The 20,951-nt window shown below is 44.2% G+C and overlaps 2 protein-coding genes across 2 annotated transcripts in view; one reads left to right on the top strand and one right to left on the bottom strand.

Moving 5' to 3' along the window:
* The window catches only part of CDC20B (cell division cycle 20B), a 322,511-nt gene that overhangs the window by 16,113 nt on the left and 285,447 nt on the right, over nt 1–20,951 (top strand). The gene's annotated exons all lie outside the window — the stretch shown is intronic.
* GPX8 (glutathione peroxidase 8 (putative)) overlaps nt 6,367–20,951 on the bottom strand; it is a 77,090-nt gene continuing 62,505 nt past the window's right edge. The window contains exon 3 of the mRNA XM_085631291.1: nt 6,367–10,031. Within this exon, the coding sequence (XP_085487417.1) occupies nt 9,868–10,031 (164 nt within the window). The 3' untranslated portion in view covers nt 6,367–9,867. The remainder of the gene's footprint in view (nt 10,032–20,951) is intronic.

Genomic DNA, 20,951 nt, shown 5'->3' with positions numbered 1-20,951 from the left:
AATAGAGGTATTTTGGGAGAGCTCTATGGATGTTTCAGTACTGGGATACAACTTCATCCAATAATGGGATATTGAGAGAGATTTGGAATGCATTACATGATGAGAGCTTTACTTATATGAACATTGTGATCACAAAATGAATGTAATAACACGTAGGGGCATATTTACAAGCCCCTATCGCCACAGGAACGTCACTTTTAGTGACGTTCCTGTGGCGATATGGACTTCGCCTTATTTACAAGGTAGCGTTAAACCACTTAGCGTCGCTTAACGCTGGCTTGTAAATAGGGCCCCCTTTTACGCTATCCTTAGTGTGAAAGGGGCGGGCAAGGGGTGTTGTGTTGGGCGTTCCACCGCAACACCCATTGATAATGATTTCTGCCAGCGCATTAACAATCTTCCCCTACAACGCAGGCACCCTTGCACCATTGTGCAAGGGTGTCTGTGTTAGCGCTAGCACAGGGGGAAACGCAGGGCTGCACCGTATCCTTTTAAATATGGTGCAGCCCTGCCTTTTGGAAGTAGCAGAGCGTGGCATTAAGCCAAGGTGGTTAACGCCGCACTCCGCCACTTCCTAGTAAATATGCCTCATAGTTTTAAAGAGAAACAACTTCGCTCATATCTTACTAAACAAAAGTAGTACAATTTGAAAGCCTTTCTATCCAATGAGAAGTAGTCTGCAATGTAACAATGCACTGCTTGGCAAATGGCATTTGGGTCATTGAACTCTGATCTGAATGCAAATAGCCTTACTCCTTCCTGTGCGTAATGTGAGCCAGTAATTGCTGGTGTTTGGTAGTGGCACTCATTTTTAGGGAGTTGGAATTGATTTTCATCATCAAATTTTGTCCTAGAGCAAGAGAGAGCAAGGCAGAAAGCGGAGGAAAAAAGAGAAAAAGATAGGAAAACAGTGACAAAGGGAGAAAACAGAGATCGAAAAAACCTGCAAGAGTGAGATAAAGAGACAGGGGGCAGATTTACAAGCCTCTTGCGTCATTTTTGCACCGCTGTTGCATCATATTTTGTGACGCAGCACCGCCGTAAAAATGCGGCCCATTTACAGCGTGAAACATCTAGGGATATGCGTCACCTTGTAAACCCCTGTGTCACGTTATAACTGCATCAGGTATAATATATGCGGGGTGGGCGTTTCCACACAGGAAAGCCTTGCAAAAGTGACGCAGTGAAATCTACAAGATTTCACTACGCCACTTCTAGGACACCACTGTGTCAAAACCATACGCCTGCTTGAAGCAGGCATAAGGAGTGATGAGTGAATGAGGATAGGTCTCAACATGCAATGCTGGAGTTGCGTCATGCTTGCGACACGACTGTAGCAATGCATGACTTTTACGTCAACAGATGCTTCAGAATTTCTGACGCATCTGTCAATCCTTGCGCCATGGTGCGCCGTATTTATCTATGGTGGCACAGGGAAAAGTTCCTTGTAAATATGCCCCAGGAAGTATAGGGTGGAGTTAAAAAAGAGGGATGAGGTGAAGTCAAAACTAGGCATCTCTAATATTTGGCAGCCACAGTATTCGGCAGCATGGACTGTGGTTTCATGCGAAAAGCCTTGGGCCCTTTCACTTATTATTTTACAAGTTAAGCACTGGCAAAGCACAGTTGCTCTTTACCCGTGACAGGTGACCTTCCCAGGAGTTTCGCTTTAAAAGGCTTCGCCATACGTTTACAGAAAAATGCAGCGCTGCTCTCTTTTCCTGTTTCACTTTTTATGTACCTTTTGGCTTGACGCCTGGCCCTCTCCATTATTTCATCTGGAGACTGGACTGGACTCTCAAAACCACCCACGGCAGGGGAGACACGAAACGAAGTTTGTGGCCCAGTTTATAATAAATCTAAGCACAAGCACCCAATAAAGCCCAAATAGGATGTAAATGCCCCTCACGTGGTTTCAAAAACCCTGCGCAATAACACAACCATACATGTAAAACATTATCCTGAACGGTTTACAAACAAGCCACAGAGCACAGAAAAGCCATATACGCTGCCACTTCTCACCAAGCGGCATATTATCAAGACAGGCGATAAAATTATCGCCGCTTTAGAGGCAGAAAACTGCCGCTAAAACGGCAATAATGGGCTTGATAATATGCTCTATGGAATTCCAATAGAAGCCCATGTTAGATGTCCTTCACATCTAACATGGCTTCAATTGGAATTCCATAGAGCATATTATCAAGCCCATTATCGCCGTTTTAGCGGCAGTTTTCTGCCGCTAAAGCGGCGATAATTTTATCGCCTGGCTTGATAATATGCCCCCAAGTCATCCCACACATCACCTAAGACCAGCACATAGATGATAATCTCTGAGCATGTACTCAGCACTTTATGAATAGGCAGTTAACAGGCTATTAAAACAACCACCGATAATTGCTAAAACTGGCATTTTTCCACACATACAATAGCAGGTAATGGGCACCTTTACCAACCGACAAAATAAGTAAGCAATTTGGTATAGCCCCTGGTGTCACCCACTTACATAATGCAGTCACAATTAACTAAAACCAATATACGCGGTCTACTGACGAGACCCAGCCACAAAATCAAATTAGACTCTAGTTTGCAATGGAAATGTTTAAACAGTCACACCCCAGATTACTGGAAGACAATGGGGCAGATTTACAAGAAAGTGACGCATCTGTACAGATGCGTCACTTTCCCTGCGCCACCCTTAGAAACCCTTGTGCCACCATAGATGCGCCGTATTTACAATACGGCGCACTATGGCGCAAGGATTGACAGATGCGTCAGAAATTCTGACGCATCTGATGGCGGAAAAGTCACGCATTGCTGGAGTCGTGTCGCAAGCATGACGCAACTCCAGAAATGCGTGTTGAGGCCTATTCCCACTACACTGCGTCACTACTTATGCCTGCTTGAAGCAGGCGTAAGATTTTGACGCAGTGGCGTCCTAAAAGTGGCGCAGTGAAATCTTGTAGATTTCACTGAGTCACTTTTAGGAGGCCTTCCTGCGTGGGAACGCCCACCCTGCATACATTATACCTGACGCAGGTATAATGTGACACAGGGCTTTACAACATGACGCATCTCCCTAGATGCGTCACGTTGTAAATAGGCCGCATTGTTTGCACCACTGTTGCGTCAAAAAAGTGACACAACTGCAGCGCAAAAGTCACGCAAGGGACTTGTAAATCTGCCCCAATATGTTGTAATGTCCGCTATACATGTGCTAGTTAACAACACAGTGGCACGACAATAAGGCAGAAGTTTTAAGGCTTTTGATTCAGACTTGACATTGGTGATGTTTGGAGCAATTGTTTTCTAATGTAACTCAACGGTTCCCATATTTGAGGCTCCATGAATTCGAGTGTGATGCATACATATGTATATGCATATGGAATTTCCGTACCGCAAACTAAGCCAAAGTAACAGGAGCGCTGTACACAATCGAAGAGATGCATAAAGTCAATGAGCGATAAGCGAGGTAATGGGGTTGTGGAAGATTAAAGCATTGTGATTTGGTGTTATTTCCAAAAGTGGAGTAGCGCTTTGGCGGTAATAATGAATATGGGGATGTTATTCCAGAACATGGGTGCATACATGGAAAAGGCCTGATGCCTTGTTTTATCCTTTTTAGTTGTCGCCTAGGTAGCGCTTGCACTCTCTTTTCTAGACATGCTGTATTCAGGATATGCCAATGCTGCGTGTAAATTTGCCTAAACTTTACCAGTGGCCTGAATGAAACAGAGACACTAACAACCAATTGTTCCGTTGGATTTAATCCTGTAAATATTTTTAGTTCACATTTGGAAACATTTTCAATTAGCAATACATATTCATTACAAAAACATGAAAACACTTAACTCAACAATATAAACATTTTAAAAATTGGACACCACTATACTCATTAATACACTCACCCATGAGAACAGCATTCATACTACTCATACATCCTCACTCACCAACGTACAACATGAGACAATGATACTCAATAAATAAATCTTTACACAAAGGCCATCAAAACACGACTGTGCATAGTAATGAAGCTTAATGCTATATTTTCCGCAAGATTGGCCGTAGAAGAAAAAAGGACCTTTTTTCTTCTACGGCCAATCTTGCGGAAAATATAGCATTAAGCTTCATTACTATGCACAGTCGTGTTTTGATGGCCTTTGTGTAAAGATTTATTTATTGAGTATCATTGTCTCATGTTGTACGTTGGTGAGTGAGGATGTATGAGTAGTATGAATGCTGTTCTCATGGGTGAGTGTATTAATGAGTATAGTGGTGTCCAATTTTTCAAATGTTTATATTGTTGAGTTAAGTGTTTTCATGTTTTTGTAATGAATATGTATTGCTAATTGAAAATGTTTCCAAATGTGAAATAAAAATATTTACAGGATTAAATCCAACGGAACAATTGGTTGTTAGTGTCTCTGTTTCATTCAGGCCACTGGTAAAGTTTAGGCAAATTTACACGCAGCATTGGCTTTTTCTTTCGGTTTTTCTATCATAATTGGTTTGGCCTTGCTGCCATACGAGCCAGAACCCCTTATTGGTTTTCTAGGTATTCAGGATATGGGCATGAAGCTCAGCCCATTTTCCGCCCATCTGTTTAGTTGGCTTGTGTCACTGTCCTTTGTAAATGGTGGCTTTTCATTGGCCAATAGGCTTAGTAGTCCCGCCTTAGTACTGCCTTTTCTCTTCTTGTAACCTCCCATGAGGACACCCCCTGTTACATGCGTAATTACAGCCTTGGAGCACTATTTTGTTAAATGACTTTACCAGCCGCAACGCCTCGGCTGGAATAATGGCGCCGCACCTTTTGTTTGTTAATTGCGATTGCGGAAGCGGCTGCATGCCTTTTTTTTCTATTTGTTTACTTTTTTTACAATCGTAGCACCGTGCCCTAGTTTTAACATTTTAAGTTAAAGCGCGGGTACTGGGGTTGCTTCAAATGTAAAGAAATAGCATTTTTTTGTGTCTATTTCTTTACTCTTGAAGGAATTGCGACACCCGTGCTTTAGCTTAAGATGTTTAAAGCTGAGGCGCAAGTGTCGCAATTGCTTTGCAGTGCAATAGCTCTCACATTACTGAAAGTTTGAGCTATTGGCGTTGCATTATTATAAGCAACGCCAATAGCTCAAACTTTCAGTAATGTGAGAGCTAATGCATTGCAAATGCTTGTTACACTTAGTCTGAAGTTTGATGGTGCCCTGGCTGCGGGTGTGCTGAGAACCACCAGATGGTGATCTCATCTGAAAGATAAGCGGGGGCATTAATCATGATGTCTTTGTTAATGATGCAGCTGATTTTGAAGCTAATTCAGGCCAGCTAGGGGAGCCAATGGAGTTCCATCAGGATGGAGGTGATGTGATCCGAAGTCTTTAAGTCGTGGATGAGACATGCTGTGGCGTGCAGGATGCCCAAAGCCACTGAGCAGGGTGTTACCACCATCCAGATGCAAGAGTATGAGGCTTTGAACAGCAGTTCTGATGTCACTTTTTGGAAGCAATGTTTTCACCTTTTTTTAGAAGCGAGAGATGGTACCAGGCCATCATTGTATTTTTTTGTGTCATTGTGTTCCTTGAGGGTGAGGTTCATGTTTAGGGTTAATCCAAGTGACTTGACATTCGGTGAACGTTGGGGTTGGAAGCAGTCATTGTTCATGTCATTGAACCTTGTTTGTACTGTATTTTATTTGTTGTTCTTGGCAAATAATAGGAATTCAGTCTTGGCTGAGTTAAGCTTCATGTAGGCACTGGACATCCATAGTGTGCAGGCAGTGTTTAGGGCATTGGATGTCTGAAGCAGAGTTGACTTTCAAGTAGAGTTTTGTATCATTGTAATACTGGTGAATCTTGATGCTGTTATCTGTGAGTAGATCACCAAGTGGCTCCATGCATAGGCTGAAGATGACAGAAGACAGTTTGGAACCCTGGGAGACTCAGCAGGTGATGGGGCTCTTTTGGGAACTGGAGGTGCCCATGTGAACAAACTGGTGTGTTCTGCCCTCTTGCTATCTTATGCATTCTCACCACAGTCTTGATGTTCCCTGCTGCTCAGCCACTGAGTGAGGTCATTGGATGGGTGGAATGTTGACAGTGTGTGTGCTTGGATGAGTGGACAGTCGGATTGAGAAGGGCTGAGCAGCAGGATGCTGCTCCTGGTGGGACTTTACTTGATTTACCTGTAACCTGATCTAAATCTAATAAACCTACTCCTTTTGTAAACTACAAGACTACATCTTTGGTTATAAAGAGGTGCCAGTTGGAAAGGTGGGAGGAGAACCAATCAATGACACCGACAGTATTTTATGCATTGTGCATAATAAATAAACACACACCGTATGATAATGAAGACATAAAAGGTAAAAAAAAGTGAAAACAAACCATCGTCTTTTATACATCGCAAATCTGAGAAATGCTGCCTCTTATTCTGATAGGGCCCATTTGGTGAATGATGTCACAATAGATCTTAAAACCCAGGCAGACTTCATCAAAGAAACATTCTAGAATGCCTGTTGTAGGTGACGGTTAGCAACGCAAGATTGTTCCTTAATGTATATATAGACTCTTGTACTCCTTATACATCTATTCCCACCTCTCAGACCCTCTTCTATTTGTACATCTATATGCATCTTGTTTCCACAACATGTTTTGTAAATGTCTGTACTAGGAGGTAACCCCAGCTAAAAATACAGGATGAAGCTTACTACCAGAGAGTGGGTGTCTGGATGAGGGCGGTCTGAAGACAAAGGCACAAAAAAACGACAATTTCCACAGTTCACCTCTTTAAAAAACATGTATTGCACAGTTTCCTTTTCATACTCCTAGGTCAGTGGTTTGTTCATTAATTGAGAACACGTATTTTGTATTCTCTGGAAAGGAGAGCAGTATAGCGTGCCATTGAGTAATCACAGGGCATGCAACTGGCAATGTTTAAGTAATCATGATCATTTACTGCCTTTAGTGCTGACCTTGTCACATGGCAACTGTGCTGAGGTTTCAATTTTAGAGTGCAGCTTTTGCTTTGTAAACTAAACACTCGGATCATCCCTAGTTTTCAATTTATATACAAAGTACAATACATATGAATGGATCTTGTAATTGGTAGAGGTGTGTATTAGTGTCTGCAAATGGGTTGGGTTTGTCTATCTGACTGGGTTGCTTAATTCTGTGTATGATTTTAACCTGCCTGTACAGGTGGGTTATGTGAGTGTGTCACGAGGGAGACACGGACATGGACAGAAAATGTAACGGGAACATGCAGGGAACAAAGAGACAGGGAGACACAGTGATACTCTGAGAAACAAGGACACCGCACCGACCATACTGACGCTGGTCTACGGCGAACTCTACGTCCAAATTACTAAGCACCCTCTATAAAGGTAGTGCACAGCAGTAACATACAAGAGAATGTATGTATGTGTGTGTATGGATGCATATGGCTGTGTAAAGAACAGTGTACATAGGTGTCTGTAGAGAATCAGGGCTGGTGTCAGGATTTTTGGTGCCCTTTGCAAATAATTATGTTTTTGCTACTAGTAACGTGTAGACATTTGGTGCTCTTAGATGAATTAGGGTTAACATCCCTCCTCCCCACCAACCTCCAGGACACCCCCACTGCTTAGCCTTCGTTGCCACCCCATACAGTTGCTTACAATTGCCCTCCTCTAGAACTGTCCATGCAGTGCTTAATTTGAGCCGGTGGTTTCTGGAGCTCGGCACTGGCAATTAATTGTCAACATCAGCTCTTGTGAGAGTTTGCCACAAGGTGGCGTTGTCTGGCCAATTTAGAGATGGTCACAAAACAGTTAGTTATTATTTCTATAAACATTAAAAATTACTATTACCTGCCGCCTAAGCCATTCTTAAAGCTTTGTGGGCCTGAAATAGTCTGAACTGTCACACTTGTAGGAGTGTGATGGTTATCACTTGTATTGTTACTATTGTTGGCAGCATAGCAGGGGCAAGCTGTAGTGGCCTCCTGACGAGAGCCCTGACACTTCTTTTGTATACAAATTAAGCACTGGTGTGTGTGTGTGTGTGCGCCTAGAAAAAACAGTGTTCTTAAAAATATGTGTGGGAGCATGAGTACAAGTATGAGTAAGTGGAAAAGAGCATGGATGTATATGGAGAAGTAGTTATGTTCATATGTGTGTAAACTTACTGATATGGTCTTTGTGCACATGTGCAAGATGTATGGCCAGAGCAGTAAATGTGTACTCAAAGCAGTGATTAGTGAACAACAAAATTGATGTGTGTGCATGAAGGTGTGAGTTGAAAAGCATAGAGTATCTTTGTGTTTCTGTTAGTGCAGAACAGTATGGGGCATATTATCAAGCCAGGCGATAAAATTATCGCCGCTTTAGCGGCAGAAAACTGCCGCTAAAACGGCGATAATGGGCTTGATAATATGCTCTATGGAATTCCAATTGAAGCCCATGTTAGACGTCCTTCACATTTAACATGGGCTTCAATTGGAATTCCATAGAGCATATTATCAAGCCCATTATCGCCGTTTTAGCGGCAGTTTTCTGCCGCTAAAGCGGCGATAATTTTATCGCCTGGCTTGATAATATGCCCCTATGTTTGTACACAGACTACTATGCATGAGCTGATTTTGAAAGAGAGGGTGTGCTTGTGTTTAAAGATGTATGCATGTTTAGATTAACACGATACAGCGATTACAATTTGTGCGATTCCATTAGTACTATCAATCTGGTGCTAACAGGGAGTATCACACTAAACCTACAAAGTCAGGGGGAGGATGCATAACCAGGACCATGGGGCATTTTTACAAGGAAATGGCGGTGTGCTGAGGCACATTTCGCAACACCTCGCTCCGCCATTTCCAAAATGCAGGGATGCGCCATATTTACAACAATACGGTGCACCCCTGTGTTTTCCCTAGCGCTAAAAATAGCTACCTCACATCAACACAGACACCCTTGCGCCATAGTGCAAGGATGTCTGCGTTGCAGGGAAAGGATACCTTCCTGCACATAATCAATCGACAATGCCAATTTGTAACTTCTATGTGTGTTGCATTCTGCTACACACATCGAAGTAGCAAATCGTCATTATTTAATGATTTTTTATGTCCAGGAAGGGGCACCATTCTGCACATAAACAATCATTAATGGTGTTTTGCTCTGTCTATGTGTGCTGCAGAATGCAGCACACATAGAAAAACCAAAAACGAGGAGAAATAAAAATATTTCTCCACGTTGTGCCATTCTAACGCCTGCTACTGCATGATGTTAGTTTTTGGCGCTGCTTCAGATTTACAGATCCTTGTAAATCTGGGGCAGCATCAAAAAGCAATGGGTGTTGTGGTGGAACGCCCACAGCAACACCCATTTCATGCCCCTTTCGGGCAGAAAACTGCATGAAAGGGTACCATACATACAAAGCAGTGATAAGCCACAAAAAGTGGCTTAACTGCACTTTGTAAATATGGTGCAGGGCATTGGAACATTGGTAAAAGTTACGTTCCTGTTGCTCAATCCCCTCGTACATATGCCCCCACATGTCAATTCTCCTATTTTCTGTTTTCACTACTTTCCCCCTTCCACATTGTATGAATGTCATACTTTTTGTCTGAAAAAAATCAATTCCTCCAATGCATTTTAGCCAGAGATGGGAAAAAATCTTTCTGGCGCTGTCCTGAAGTATCCCGGATTTAAGTTCATGTATGTAGGCCTGTACACTGCAGGCAGATTCCCAATTGTGGAAACTCTGCTGTGTGGCAGAAAAATGCACACAACGATACAACACTCATTAGGGCAGAAGCTTTCAGGGAAATGTCTTTAAAGGCCAGCCTTCGCTGCCAGGGTTCTTGACTCCATAAGGTCCTCTCCCTGTTCTGAGGGCCTTTTCAGAGGTCTTCCTTCCTTTTCACGATGATTGCTCGCACTAAAGCCATTACGTCCGGCTTGATGCTCTCAATGGGCTCCTCTGGTCTCCAGAACTTCACCACTTGGCCTTCGGGGTTGACCAGGTACTTCCAGAAGTTCCACCGTGGCTCCTTCTTTGTAGACTCTACAGAAATGAAAGAAATAATCAATTTCATGGCAGCATCACCACTCCAAGCTTTCACTATTTTGCCACATCCTGTATGAGGGAACAAGCAGACTCATAGGAACGCACACTTGAGGCAAAGGGCTGATATTTTTTTTGGGGGTGGGGGAACAAGTCTTACAAAAAGGATGTAGTCAAGTCAGAATACAGTAATTCATTCCCTTGCCGTCAATACTATACGTCATTACCTCTAATTGATACTTGTGTGCTTATTGGCGGTTCAAATGCTGCATTTTAATTTGCCGATTGGATAATTGCTCTTGGGATGAGGCACCCACTCTCCTGCATTGATTAGTATTCAGTCAGTTTAGTTATTTTTCATGCTGTCTGTTGCTTCTTTTGTGTACAATGCGATCAGCTTTTAGGACAGATTGGGCCTCATTTATGAAACGTGTAGCTTCGTTGCGTGAAAACAGCGATGTAACACTTTTCAATGTGCCCTCCTTGCGACACCATGAATGCGCTGTATTTACTGTACAGCACTCCTTGTTGCAAGAATTTACAGATACGTCAGTATTCCTGACATCTGTAGGCGCAAAAGAGGCACATTGCTTGGGTGTGTCTGAAAACAAACGCATCTCCAGCAATGTGTCCTTTCACATGGGGCAAGCCCCGTGTGAAAGGTCCTGCGTCACTCTTTACGCCTTCTGTGAGGCAAGCGTAAAGATTTTACGCAGTGTCATCCTAGAAGTGTCCCAGTGAAATCTCATAGATATCACTGCAACACTTCTACAAGCCTTTTCTGCGCCGGAACGCCCACCCAACATACATTATACCTGTCGTAGGTATAATGTAGCGCAGGGGTTTACAAAGTGACGCATCTGCCTAGATGCATCACTTTGTAAATATGGCGGTGTGGCGCATATTTTACGCCGCCATAGAATCACAAAAAGTGATGCAACGGCGGAGTAAAGGGGTTTAAAAATAAGCACAATTGCATTTTACGTTTTGAAGTGAAGCTCCGTTTAATTGCTTAATACCCTCAGGTGTGAGCTGCCGTTGTGGTTTCCATGCTGTGTTTTTGAGGGTGTGGCTGCAGCCCTGCACTTCATTACTTGCACATTAGACCTTAAGACCTTGGAATGGAGCGCCATGTACCCCACATTGTGTTTGTGTGTGCTGCAAAACCAAGGATTTTTGTTTAAACTCTGGAAGTTTCCTTAAGCCTGTTTGCATGGACTCCTTTCATAAAGATGATGGTAAGATAAAGGTAAATGATCACTTGAAAGACATCCATCGTGGCCACCTGAAAACCTATTCTTTTAGCTGTAGTCACCTACAGTAAGAAGGCATCAATTTTAAAATATATCTGTCTTCTAGACATCTGGCCTAATTACGTGGTTTAGAATTTTACCCGGGACCATAACTCCAGGTGGAATTCTGTGACCCACAATTACAAGTGTCCCAGGCAGTGCTGGAATTGAAAACACTTTACTCTGGGAACCCATATATTGAAGGTCAAGATGAGTAACAAAAAAGGGGTGGAGTCACAAGGGGCGGAGTCATGAAAAGCAGTCTGACAGTCAAGTTATACATTTTTTTTAAAAACTCTATCACAAAGAAATTGGCACCAAGGATAAATGTGACAGCAAATCTGTTCTAGCTTAATTGGTAGCAAAGTTTGCATTTTAAAATATCTTATGGGGTTAAAGCTCCTGCTGCAGAGAGCTTTATGTACCCAGTAAATCTCAGGGAATTATAATAATGGTAAGGTAACTCTGGTGGTTAAAGCATTTGCTAGAGATCTGTGTTTTATCTACTCACAGTTTTGACTCACAAAGTAGTATAGAGGGTTAATGTATCTCCTGGAAAGCACATCGTGTAATATGTAGATGACAGATTATTATGTTATGTACATAGGTATGTAGGTCACTGCTTTTGGCACAGAGATCCTTTTATTACTTGCAGGTCATACATTGCAATCCTTCTAATATAGCATAATGAGCTATAAACCGGCATCAGGGACTGGCATGCAAACTGCAAGAAATGGGTTTAGAACCTCATTGTTTCTTCTCAGTCTATTATAAGGCTGCTAAAAAGGGTTTCTTTGGGTAGTAATAAATGACAATCCCAAGCACTGTGGTACATTTTAAATCCTGACTTTGTGTTTCTCTCAACTAATCAATCTTAGCATATAATCCCTACCAGTAAATACAATGTGTGACCCCTAAACCTTGAGGCACTTCATGTAAATTGATTTACACTGCACACTTGTATAATTTATTGTCAAGGTGTATTCTGTGATGTGAAGCGCTCCGACACCCTACAGTGGAATGAGTAGTGCTATAACAGTATTAAATACACTTTTTCGCAAGTGCTATTTAATTTGTTATTTGTGTAATACTTGCACATGCTGATACATCTAATATTCTTACAGTGCATGTACATCACTTACATATACGTCGTAGTTTCTTTCAAGTATTTGTCAAGTGATAAGCTGTGCACCTTTGTTTTCCCATTGCATTGGTGTATAGGTGTCATGGTGCAAATAGCTCCCAGCCGTATGCTATTCTAACAAAAAGAGTGCTGATGGCCCTTTAAATTCACCATTTGTTTTGGGGTCAAGCTAGCATAGAAAATGAAGAAAGCCCCCTCACAGCCTGCACACTGCTGCAGTGAACATAAAATAGACAACATGCTGGCGCTGCTCGATTGTGTCCCGATACTGGAAAATTACACAATCAATTCAGCATATTTCACTGGGCTAGAAGGATCTCTGATCTGGCTGAATAATAGCTGCCAGATCGGGGCTCCTGCTGGTTACCCCTTCATTCCAGCACTGCCTCCGGGCCAAGAATTGACCGGGTCCTTAAATTCCAGACCGGATCATTCTGGACGGGAGATACCGGACCTGCCAGAAGCTGCAGTGGGGGGGGGGGGGGGGCTCTAGGCAGCACCACAACCTGGACATGCAGAAATTTCCCTGACCCCCTCAGTGTGCGCTACCTCACCCGTCACTGTTCGGGGCATATTAGCAAGGGCTTCATCGCCGCTTTAGCGGCACTTTTTGCCGCTAAAGCGGTGATTTTTTTATCGCCCTATTAGCAAGCTGTCGCTAACAGCATTTAGCGACAGCTTTCAGGCGGTAGCGAACGGTTTGGGGCTTTGCATGTCAGCGATATTTATCGCTAATGACATGCAAAGTGGGCGTACCCAAACTATTAGCGACTGAAAGCAGTCGCTAACACAGCTATCGCCTATTAGCAACGCAGGCTGTGTGATAAAAAAAGTCACGCTAAGCGCAATTATCGCCTGCTCAAAACATGACTTACCTGTGTCATCAATGGGAGGTGGATTGTCAGGTTAAGTCCCCATTGGCGTTAATGCGTGAATATCGCTGGATTTCCGGCGATATTCAGGCATTTCGCCGCTATCGCTGGATATATTAGCACAATGGAGATAAACGTTGCTAATAGCATTTCTTCCCCGCTAACATATCCAGCGATAGGCAACGATAACAATAAATGCGCTACGCGCGTTTTGTGATAAATATCGCAATTCCTTGCTAATATGCCCCTGTTCCTCCTAGGGACAATTTACGCCTTTTCAGAAAAAGAGGGAAGTTGCAGCGTTTTCGACTCCTGACCAGAGAATATTTCTGTGCAAAGACCCGATAATTCCTGGATCGAGGCAGCTACTCCCATTCAAGGGAGAAAACGTGCAGGCGGCGGATTTTGATGCTGAAATATCTCCCAGAATCAGGAATTCAGGCTCCCTGCAGCAAAAAAATCTGCAGAACTCCTAATAAGGGGCATCGTGTTGGACAGCAGCTGTGAGCAGGGTACATACAGTACGTGCTTTTCTAAACATATATGTACAACACAATGACAGTAGATCCCTCAATTTTGTAGCCTTCCTATTCGAGAAACAAACTGCTGGTGGTCAGGCGCTGAAGGTATTAAATTCACAGATGCAAAAATGCAGTGTATTTGCTTTCATACACAACCAAACTTTGTACACTTTATCTTTGCTGGCATTTATTTATAACAAGGATACATATATCAAGCACAGGAAAAATTATGCTTCATATTTTCATTATTACAACAAGCAAAATGCATCGACCTCAGAAGGATGAAGATCTGGATTCTTACTCGCATGGTGATTCTTACTCGCATGGTGAAAGTCATGCAAGTCTGTTGACATTTTATTGTGTGTTGTAAAACAGGCATGCTTGTGTCGTCAGGTACTTCACGTATCTTAATCCACTCGTCACATCAGGAATACATGCCGACGTTCGCTTTGCTTTCTGCAGCTTTGCTCGAATGTTCTAACTAACACATGTCTGCTTGTGACATTTCAGTGTCGCGAGTAGCGGCCAGCCGCCATGTGTATTAGCCCCATGAGAGGAGATCTCCTTGTTGCAGAGTAATAGTATCCTCGCCTTCATTGCCCCCTCTTGTGCTCCTCACTGCCGTCTGCCCCTCCCAGCAGGGGTGCCACCTCACCGGTTTACCGTCTCTACCAGTACCACCTATTGTCATGTCCTGGCCGGTACAAAAATAAGCGAAATCACCACAAGCCGGCAATTTGAGCCCTTATCAGTACGTACTTCAAACAGCAAATATAAACAGAAAAAGGCACTTTAAATGTGTTGTAGTGCTGTGTTGAAGATTTCTAACTAATAATTAAAGTAAACAAAGGCAAAACAGTAATGCTACAAAGGGATTCATGCGATTTTCTTTAAAGTCCCATTTAGTATCTTGTCCGGACCTTTGCAGATTCTTAAAACAACAAATGCCGGTATTTTTCTCTTGGAAAGGTGGCGCCCCGCCGCCCGAGGGCCGTGCTTTCCAAGGGGCGGTTCAACGGAGTCACGGCTGAGAGCACGAGCCCTTGGCTAGCAGCTGGAGGGGTGGGCACGAGGCGGGAGGCTCGCGCTAACGAGGTACATGGGCGTGCACCAGAGAGCAGCCTGCTGTCTGCTGAGGCGATCAGGTTCACTTCTGTCAAAGGCGATCACACAGCTGCCAAGTTCTCAGCTTGTTTGTGTGTGGCGTTTTCATGCTTTCAGTATGCTACGTGACGATCCAATGCCTTAAGTGTGACACTTTGAGAAACAAGTCATCTTAACTACAACATAGAAGTTATGCTTGTATAATGAGGTACAATTACGGATATTGCCCACTTTGTGCATTTTGATGGACCAGTAACATCCTTGAAACAGCTGTAAAGCACTCCAAGGGCTTATGCAACATCACAAACCCACCTTTATTCCTTTGAAAATTCGGTCACGCAGTAGTGACGGTTCCTCATCTAAGGCGGAGAAGCGTTGCCCCACTGCTGCAAAGCAGTGAAAGAAAGAACGAATACAATGATAATAACTCGGGGTTATTATCATTGTATTTGTTCCTGCTGTGCAGCTTTGTGGTGCGGGCGTGGCTGCTCTGCTCTCAGAGACGGGGAGGAGTGGTTTGCCCACTCCAAGTGCGCAATGACTGCTTGGCCTGCCCTCTGGGGCCATCCAAAACAGTCATGCACACTTTGCATGTTCTCCACTCAGGCTGCATTATAGCCTTTGTGGAAAACATGGCCAGGCCCCCATTCCCTGGCTGAGCGTCGATCCACGGCGCTCAGACCAAACACAACGCTGCATTGCAGCAATGTGATTGGCTTAGGGGAGGGAGCACGGCTGCTGCCTCTTCCGGCCTTGGAGAGAAGAGACTGAGATGCAGGAGAGAGCGGGAAAGCGGCGCGCAGGTACGTTTTTTCACTTTTTTTTAGATTGGCGATCCTCTCTCTCCCCTCCATCTCTTCCCCCCCTCCCGCCTCGCCACTCCCGATCCATGCCGGCCGCTACTGTCACGCAGGCTCACAGGCAGGTCCAGCTTTAGCTGGTGGCGCCCGGTGCGACAACTATTTTTTGGTGCCCCTGAACCCATGACCTCCTCCTCTGATTTCTTCCCTAGCTATCACTGGATAAATGTGCCCGTCATCTCTTCATAGCTCCTCTCACATACATTTAATTTGGTTTAAAGCACTGGTAAAGGCTTGCTTTACTGAGAAGAATGTATATCTACCTAAACAAATCATTTTCAGCATCAATAGGAACAGATAATGAAAAACTGTGGAAAACGTCCTATTTTATGCAGTTTGCCATCAGCTCTTTGATGATAGTTCGTTAACAGTCACTGTTTTATAATATGGTTGCATCTTATGAGCTGCAGTAACAAAATAATCTCTGTGACAAAAGCAGTAATCCACTCAGCTATCCACACAAAATGCAGATCTGTAATCTGCACAGTACACGTTCTTTGCAGCAGGCATGTTAACCCTATGCGCTACTTTAGGGCAAATAGACAAAACTCTGATCTTTCTCTCTACAGGAACATTAATCACAAGAGTTATCTTGACATTTTTATTGCTGCCTGCAAGCTGGACACACAAGGAACTCTGTAGCAGGTGTTTTTAAATCGTAAGTGATTCTAAACACAGCGCTCCCCCTGAGGTCAGGTCCCCCCTCTCCAGGTCTGTGTCCAGTGCGGCCGCACCAGTCGCTCTTCCATAAAGACAGCCCTGCCCACAGGCTCACTTGCAGGGCTGAGTCACTTGGCTGCACTTTTTAGGAAGGTCCTGGCCATAATGTAGGCAGTGGCCTTCACCTCCTAGGGTATTCCCCACCTAAGCTAAACAGTGCCGTGCATGAAACAACCCTGCTGTTGTCATGACTGGAGGCCAGCGATCACAATTACCCAGCATTTATGTCTTCGCACAAGGTCACCAGATCCCACAGGCCCTTCTACAGGCAGGTACATGATACCAGTGACATCAAGAGTGTGACTCTTAACACCACCTTGCACTTCATTGCGCAAGCTCTTCTGGTTTCATGTGTGAGTAGCTCATGTGGTGCAGGTTGTTTCGCCACACTCTGGTAGATACACTCTTACTTTGCAATGACAACTTCAGAACTACAAATATCAGAATGGAAAGAAAAACCTTGGCTGGATGAGCTAATTTATGGATGAAATAGCAAACCTGAGAGCTCTCAATGGGGCCTGCCTGAGAGCGTGTAGGAATGGAATGTGCAGTGGCTTGGATTATTCCTCAGTGAAACAAGCATTGGCAATGCCAATCGATTTGGCCTATGAATGAAAGTGTCTTTAGTGTCAGTGATGGGTTTAGACATGCAGAAAATCCCCAATGCATGCACTCTGTCACTCATCGTTGCACTCATGCATTCATTTGTTCATCCACTGACTCATTCTTGATTTCATGCTCTGAAGAAACCATAATAATGCACGCACACGCGTACACACATGCACACACACACACACACACACACACACACGCTTGCAATAAGAAAACTGAACATAGCAACAAGTATCTGTCTTACAGTGGTATTCTGTATAGTCTTTTGTTCTTTTAAAGTTCCAGCATGGGCGTCACATTTAGAGTCAACATGTTGGTCATCTTGGACTAGTAAAATTAATCTGCGTAGAGAAATATTTTGTGTCTCTCTGAGAGACCCTAAAGCCCTGGATCTCTGGTTGTTATCTAACGCGACATGCTAATGTCTCTATCGTCAGTGCGAACAACAGTGGGGTCAATGGGCCGCCCTGTCTGGTCCAGTGTTCGATGGGGAAGTTCTGTAATATTCTACCATTCCCCCTTATTGTCGCCCGGTGGGAATTGTACAGCAGTGCCACCCACTTTCTGAACTTTGCACAGAGTCCAAACTTAGTCAAGGTAGATTCCAAGAAGGGTTAATGCACAGTGTCAAAGGCTTTCTCTGCGTCAAGTGTCAAGAATATATATGTGGGTGGGGGGGCGTCTCAGTCTTTAGACTCCATTAGCCAGTTGTGGGTTCTGCAGAGGTTCCTACTAGGCATAAATCCTGACTGGCCCCAATGCACCAATGTTGTTATAACCTGCTTCAGTCTTGTGGCAAGAATGGTCGCGAGGACCTTCATCTCTACCTTCAGGAGGGATATCGGATGGTAGGACTTGCAACTATCCCTCGGTTTGTCCTCCTTGCGTAATGTAACTATTGTGGCCATACGTAGGTCCGGTGGTAGCGCCCCTTCATCATAGGCATCCTGGAAGAGGTTCAGCAGATGTGGGCTTAGGAGGTTCCCTTATCTGGAACGTTTGGGATCATTGTCCTTTCCCATAATTGAATGCGAGTGGGGATGTCAGTGGGGACCCTCCCCTGGTTGGAGTGTGTCTCTTGAGTGTCCAGCATGTCCTCTCTTGCCGTCCCAATGCGGCATCCCAAGCCTCCCAATGTTCCTAGTACGGGTCTTTCTGTCTCTCTGTGCGTGCTGACGGGGTTTGTCTTCTCGTGGTTTTATCTACTTGGTATAAGGCACCCCTCCTCTCCGTTCTTTGTTGCTAGATGGGCCAAACAGATTGTCCCAGCCCAGCCGCAATTGCCTCTTTCCTACCTCTCACCTGGCACCGTTCCCTGTTTCTGGGGTTGAGGTGAGTTTTGCTTGGTTCGTTTAGAAAGTAAGGTAGGAGTCTCGTTGGCACTTGGTTGCCACTACTGACAATTATAAAGGCAGAGTCTGTGGCAGACCTGATTGGGGAAGGATCATGTACTCAGACTGAGGCCAATCCTGTAATTGTCTTGCTTTCCTAGGGGTGCCATGATAAGGATATATAAAAAAAGTCACTTTTTTGTTGCCTTCTGGTCCCGCATCCAGCCCGATATATGGCGCACCCTTTGCCATCCATGTTACATAATATTTTTCCCTCTGTATGGAGTGAGGTGGACCGGGCCTTCTCCAGAGCTAATTTTGGACCTGTCCGCCAAGCTGTGTTAGCATAGTCGTCTCCCTGGGTTAGGATCTTTCACTACCCGCGCTCACCCTCCCACCCCCGTGGGGGCACGCAATTTTCTCTGGTCTCAAGGCAGATGTCGAGTGCGGCTTTCCCCATACTCTGGGCCTCCAGTGCCAGCATGCTCTCTTGAGCCGACCCGGACCTCTGGCCCTGGGAGGGGCGATCCTCCGGTCCTGCCAGCTCATCTAGCAGCCCGCTCCGCCGACCCGTTTCAGAGAGGCCACGTTTGAGCCTCGTGACAGCGCGGCCCATCTCGCCCATGGCCCTCGATGCTGCACCTCTCTTCGTGTTGCGCCCGTGGGTTTCCCGTCCTAGCCGCTGTTTCTCGGAGCTGCAGGGGCGGAGGGTGACGGCCACGGGGCCCTAGTCTCTGGAGCCCGCCAGCAACTTGATCGGTTACTTGAGCCTGTCTCAGCTCACCACCGTCACCCACCTCTTGGCCGTGCGCAAGGCCCGGTCTTTCTTCTCAGTCCCTTTCTTTGTTGGTTCGGCTTTGACGGCCAATTTGTCTTGGTTGGAGGGAGAGATATTCTAAGTAGGATAGGTAGGATATTGGTTAGCGGTTCCAAACAGCAGGATTTTACATGGACTTAGCCGCTCCGGCTGGAGCTCTTGCGAGGCTCATCCTATTCGGCCATGTTGCTGGCCGTGCCCCCTAATCTGTGGGATTTTGTGTAGCAAAATACCTTTTTGTAGGCTTTAATACAGAGTAATAACAATCCAATTTGTCTAGTCCTAGTGACTAAATTATGCCTTTTAGAATCAATATGTCAAGCCTCATGCCTTTTTCATATTTTTTCTTTTCATTATAAACAATCAGGACTATGACCTTTATCACTGACTTATCACCATAACCGATGTAGACCTACTGTGTTGGTCATAAGTCTTCCCACAAGGCATCCATCAGCTACACTGTAATAATTTTACAAATATGTATAATATTAAAGTTGTCAAACCAACATAAAATCTCTGCTAATACAGCATAATAAAGACTACCATAACAATAATGCAAATTTTTTATCCCCATGGTTTGGTCTGCTCCCCCAAACCCTCGCCCACTATATAAACCTGCAAGGTTTTGTACAAAATAACAGACCCAAACGCAATCTTGATTACACTGGTTTAATTTTGTGAATTTTGCGTTAAGCTCTAAATTCGAAATTCCCAAAATTATGGCACTATGCCACATCACGTAAATGCATCGCAGTGGAAGGCAAAATTATAAACGCAGGAGTACGGGAACAACACAAACAACCAGAAAGCAATCACCTGGTGTTCCTGGCACTTTTGTTTTTTTGCGCTAATGTTTTGGTATTAAATGTATCTGTGCATCAAAAATTGACGAGTGGTTGCATTTCACAATAAACTATAGTGCTTAATGACAGATGTTTGTATAATTATTGGTAATTTTCCTGAAACTTCACGTGAATACACAAAATCAACTTATGTGAATTTCACACCCCTTACAAAATAAGGGGCATATCAACAACAACCGGCGATAATTATCTCTAAGCGCACTTAGCGCTAGGATAATTATCGCCGGCTAGCGTGAATTTTTATCGCTGAGATAGCGTGCTATTAGCAACGCTTATCTCATCAGCGATAAAAATCCTCACGCTAACAGGCTGACGTGAGATTATCGCTGGAAACCCAGCGATAATCTCACATTACCTTGTTGATAGGGACAGGCAAACTTAGCCATGATATCCTCCTTCCATAGGATATCATGGCTAAGTCAGAAAAATACCACACGTAAAAAAGCAGCGTTACCCGCGGTTAGCGCTGCTTTTTTTGTCTCTAACAGGGTTAGCGACATTCTTGATAATAGGAGAAATGTCGCTTAGTGACATTTCTCCTATTATTTTACTCTGGAACGCCCCCTTTGCATCTCATTAGAGATGCAAGGGGAAGCGTAGAGTAAAAGGGTGCTAACATGCAAATTTGCATGTTAGCACCCTGTTGTTGATAGGGCGCTAGTTTTATCGCTCCTTTTTTGGCTTTTAAAGCCAAAAAAGCAGAGATAAAGCCCTTGTTGATATGCCCCAATGTGCCTACAGGCTTTTTAGCCAATGCTTAATTTGTATATAATAAGTGTCGGTG

The sequence above is a fragment of the Triturus cristatus genome, chromosome 2_1, assembly GCF_964204655.1.
Source record: "Triturus cristatus chromosome 2_1, aTriCri1.1, whole genome shotgun sequence".
Taxonomy (NCBI): domain Eukaryota; kingdom Metazoa; phylum Chordata; class Amphibia; order Caudata; family Salamandridae; genus Triturus; species Triturus cristatus.
This window is presented reverse-complemented; position numbering and strand designations above follow the sequence as displayed.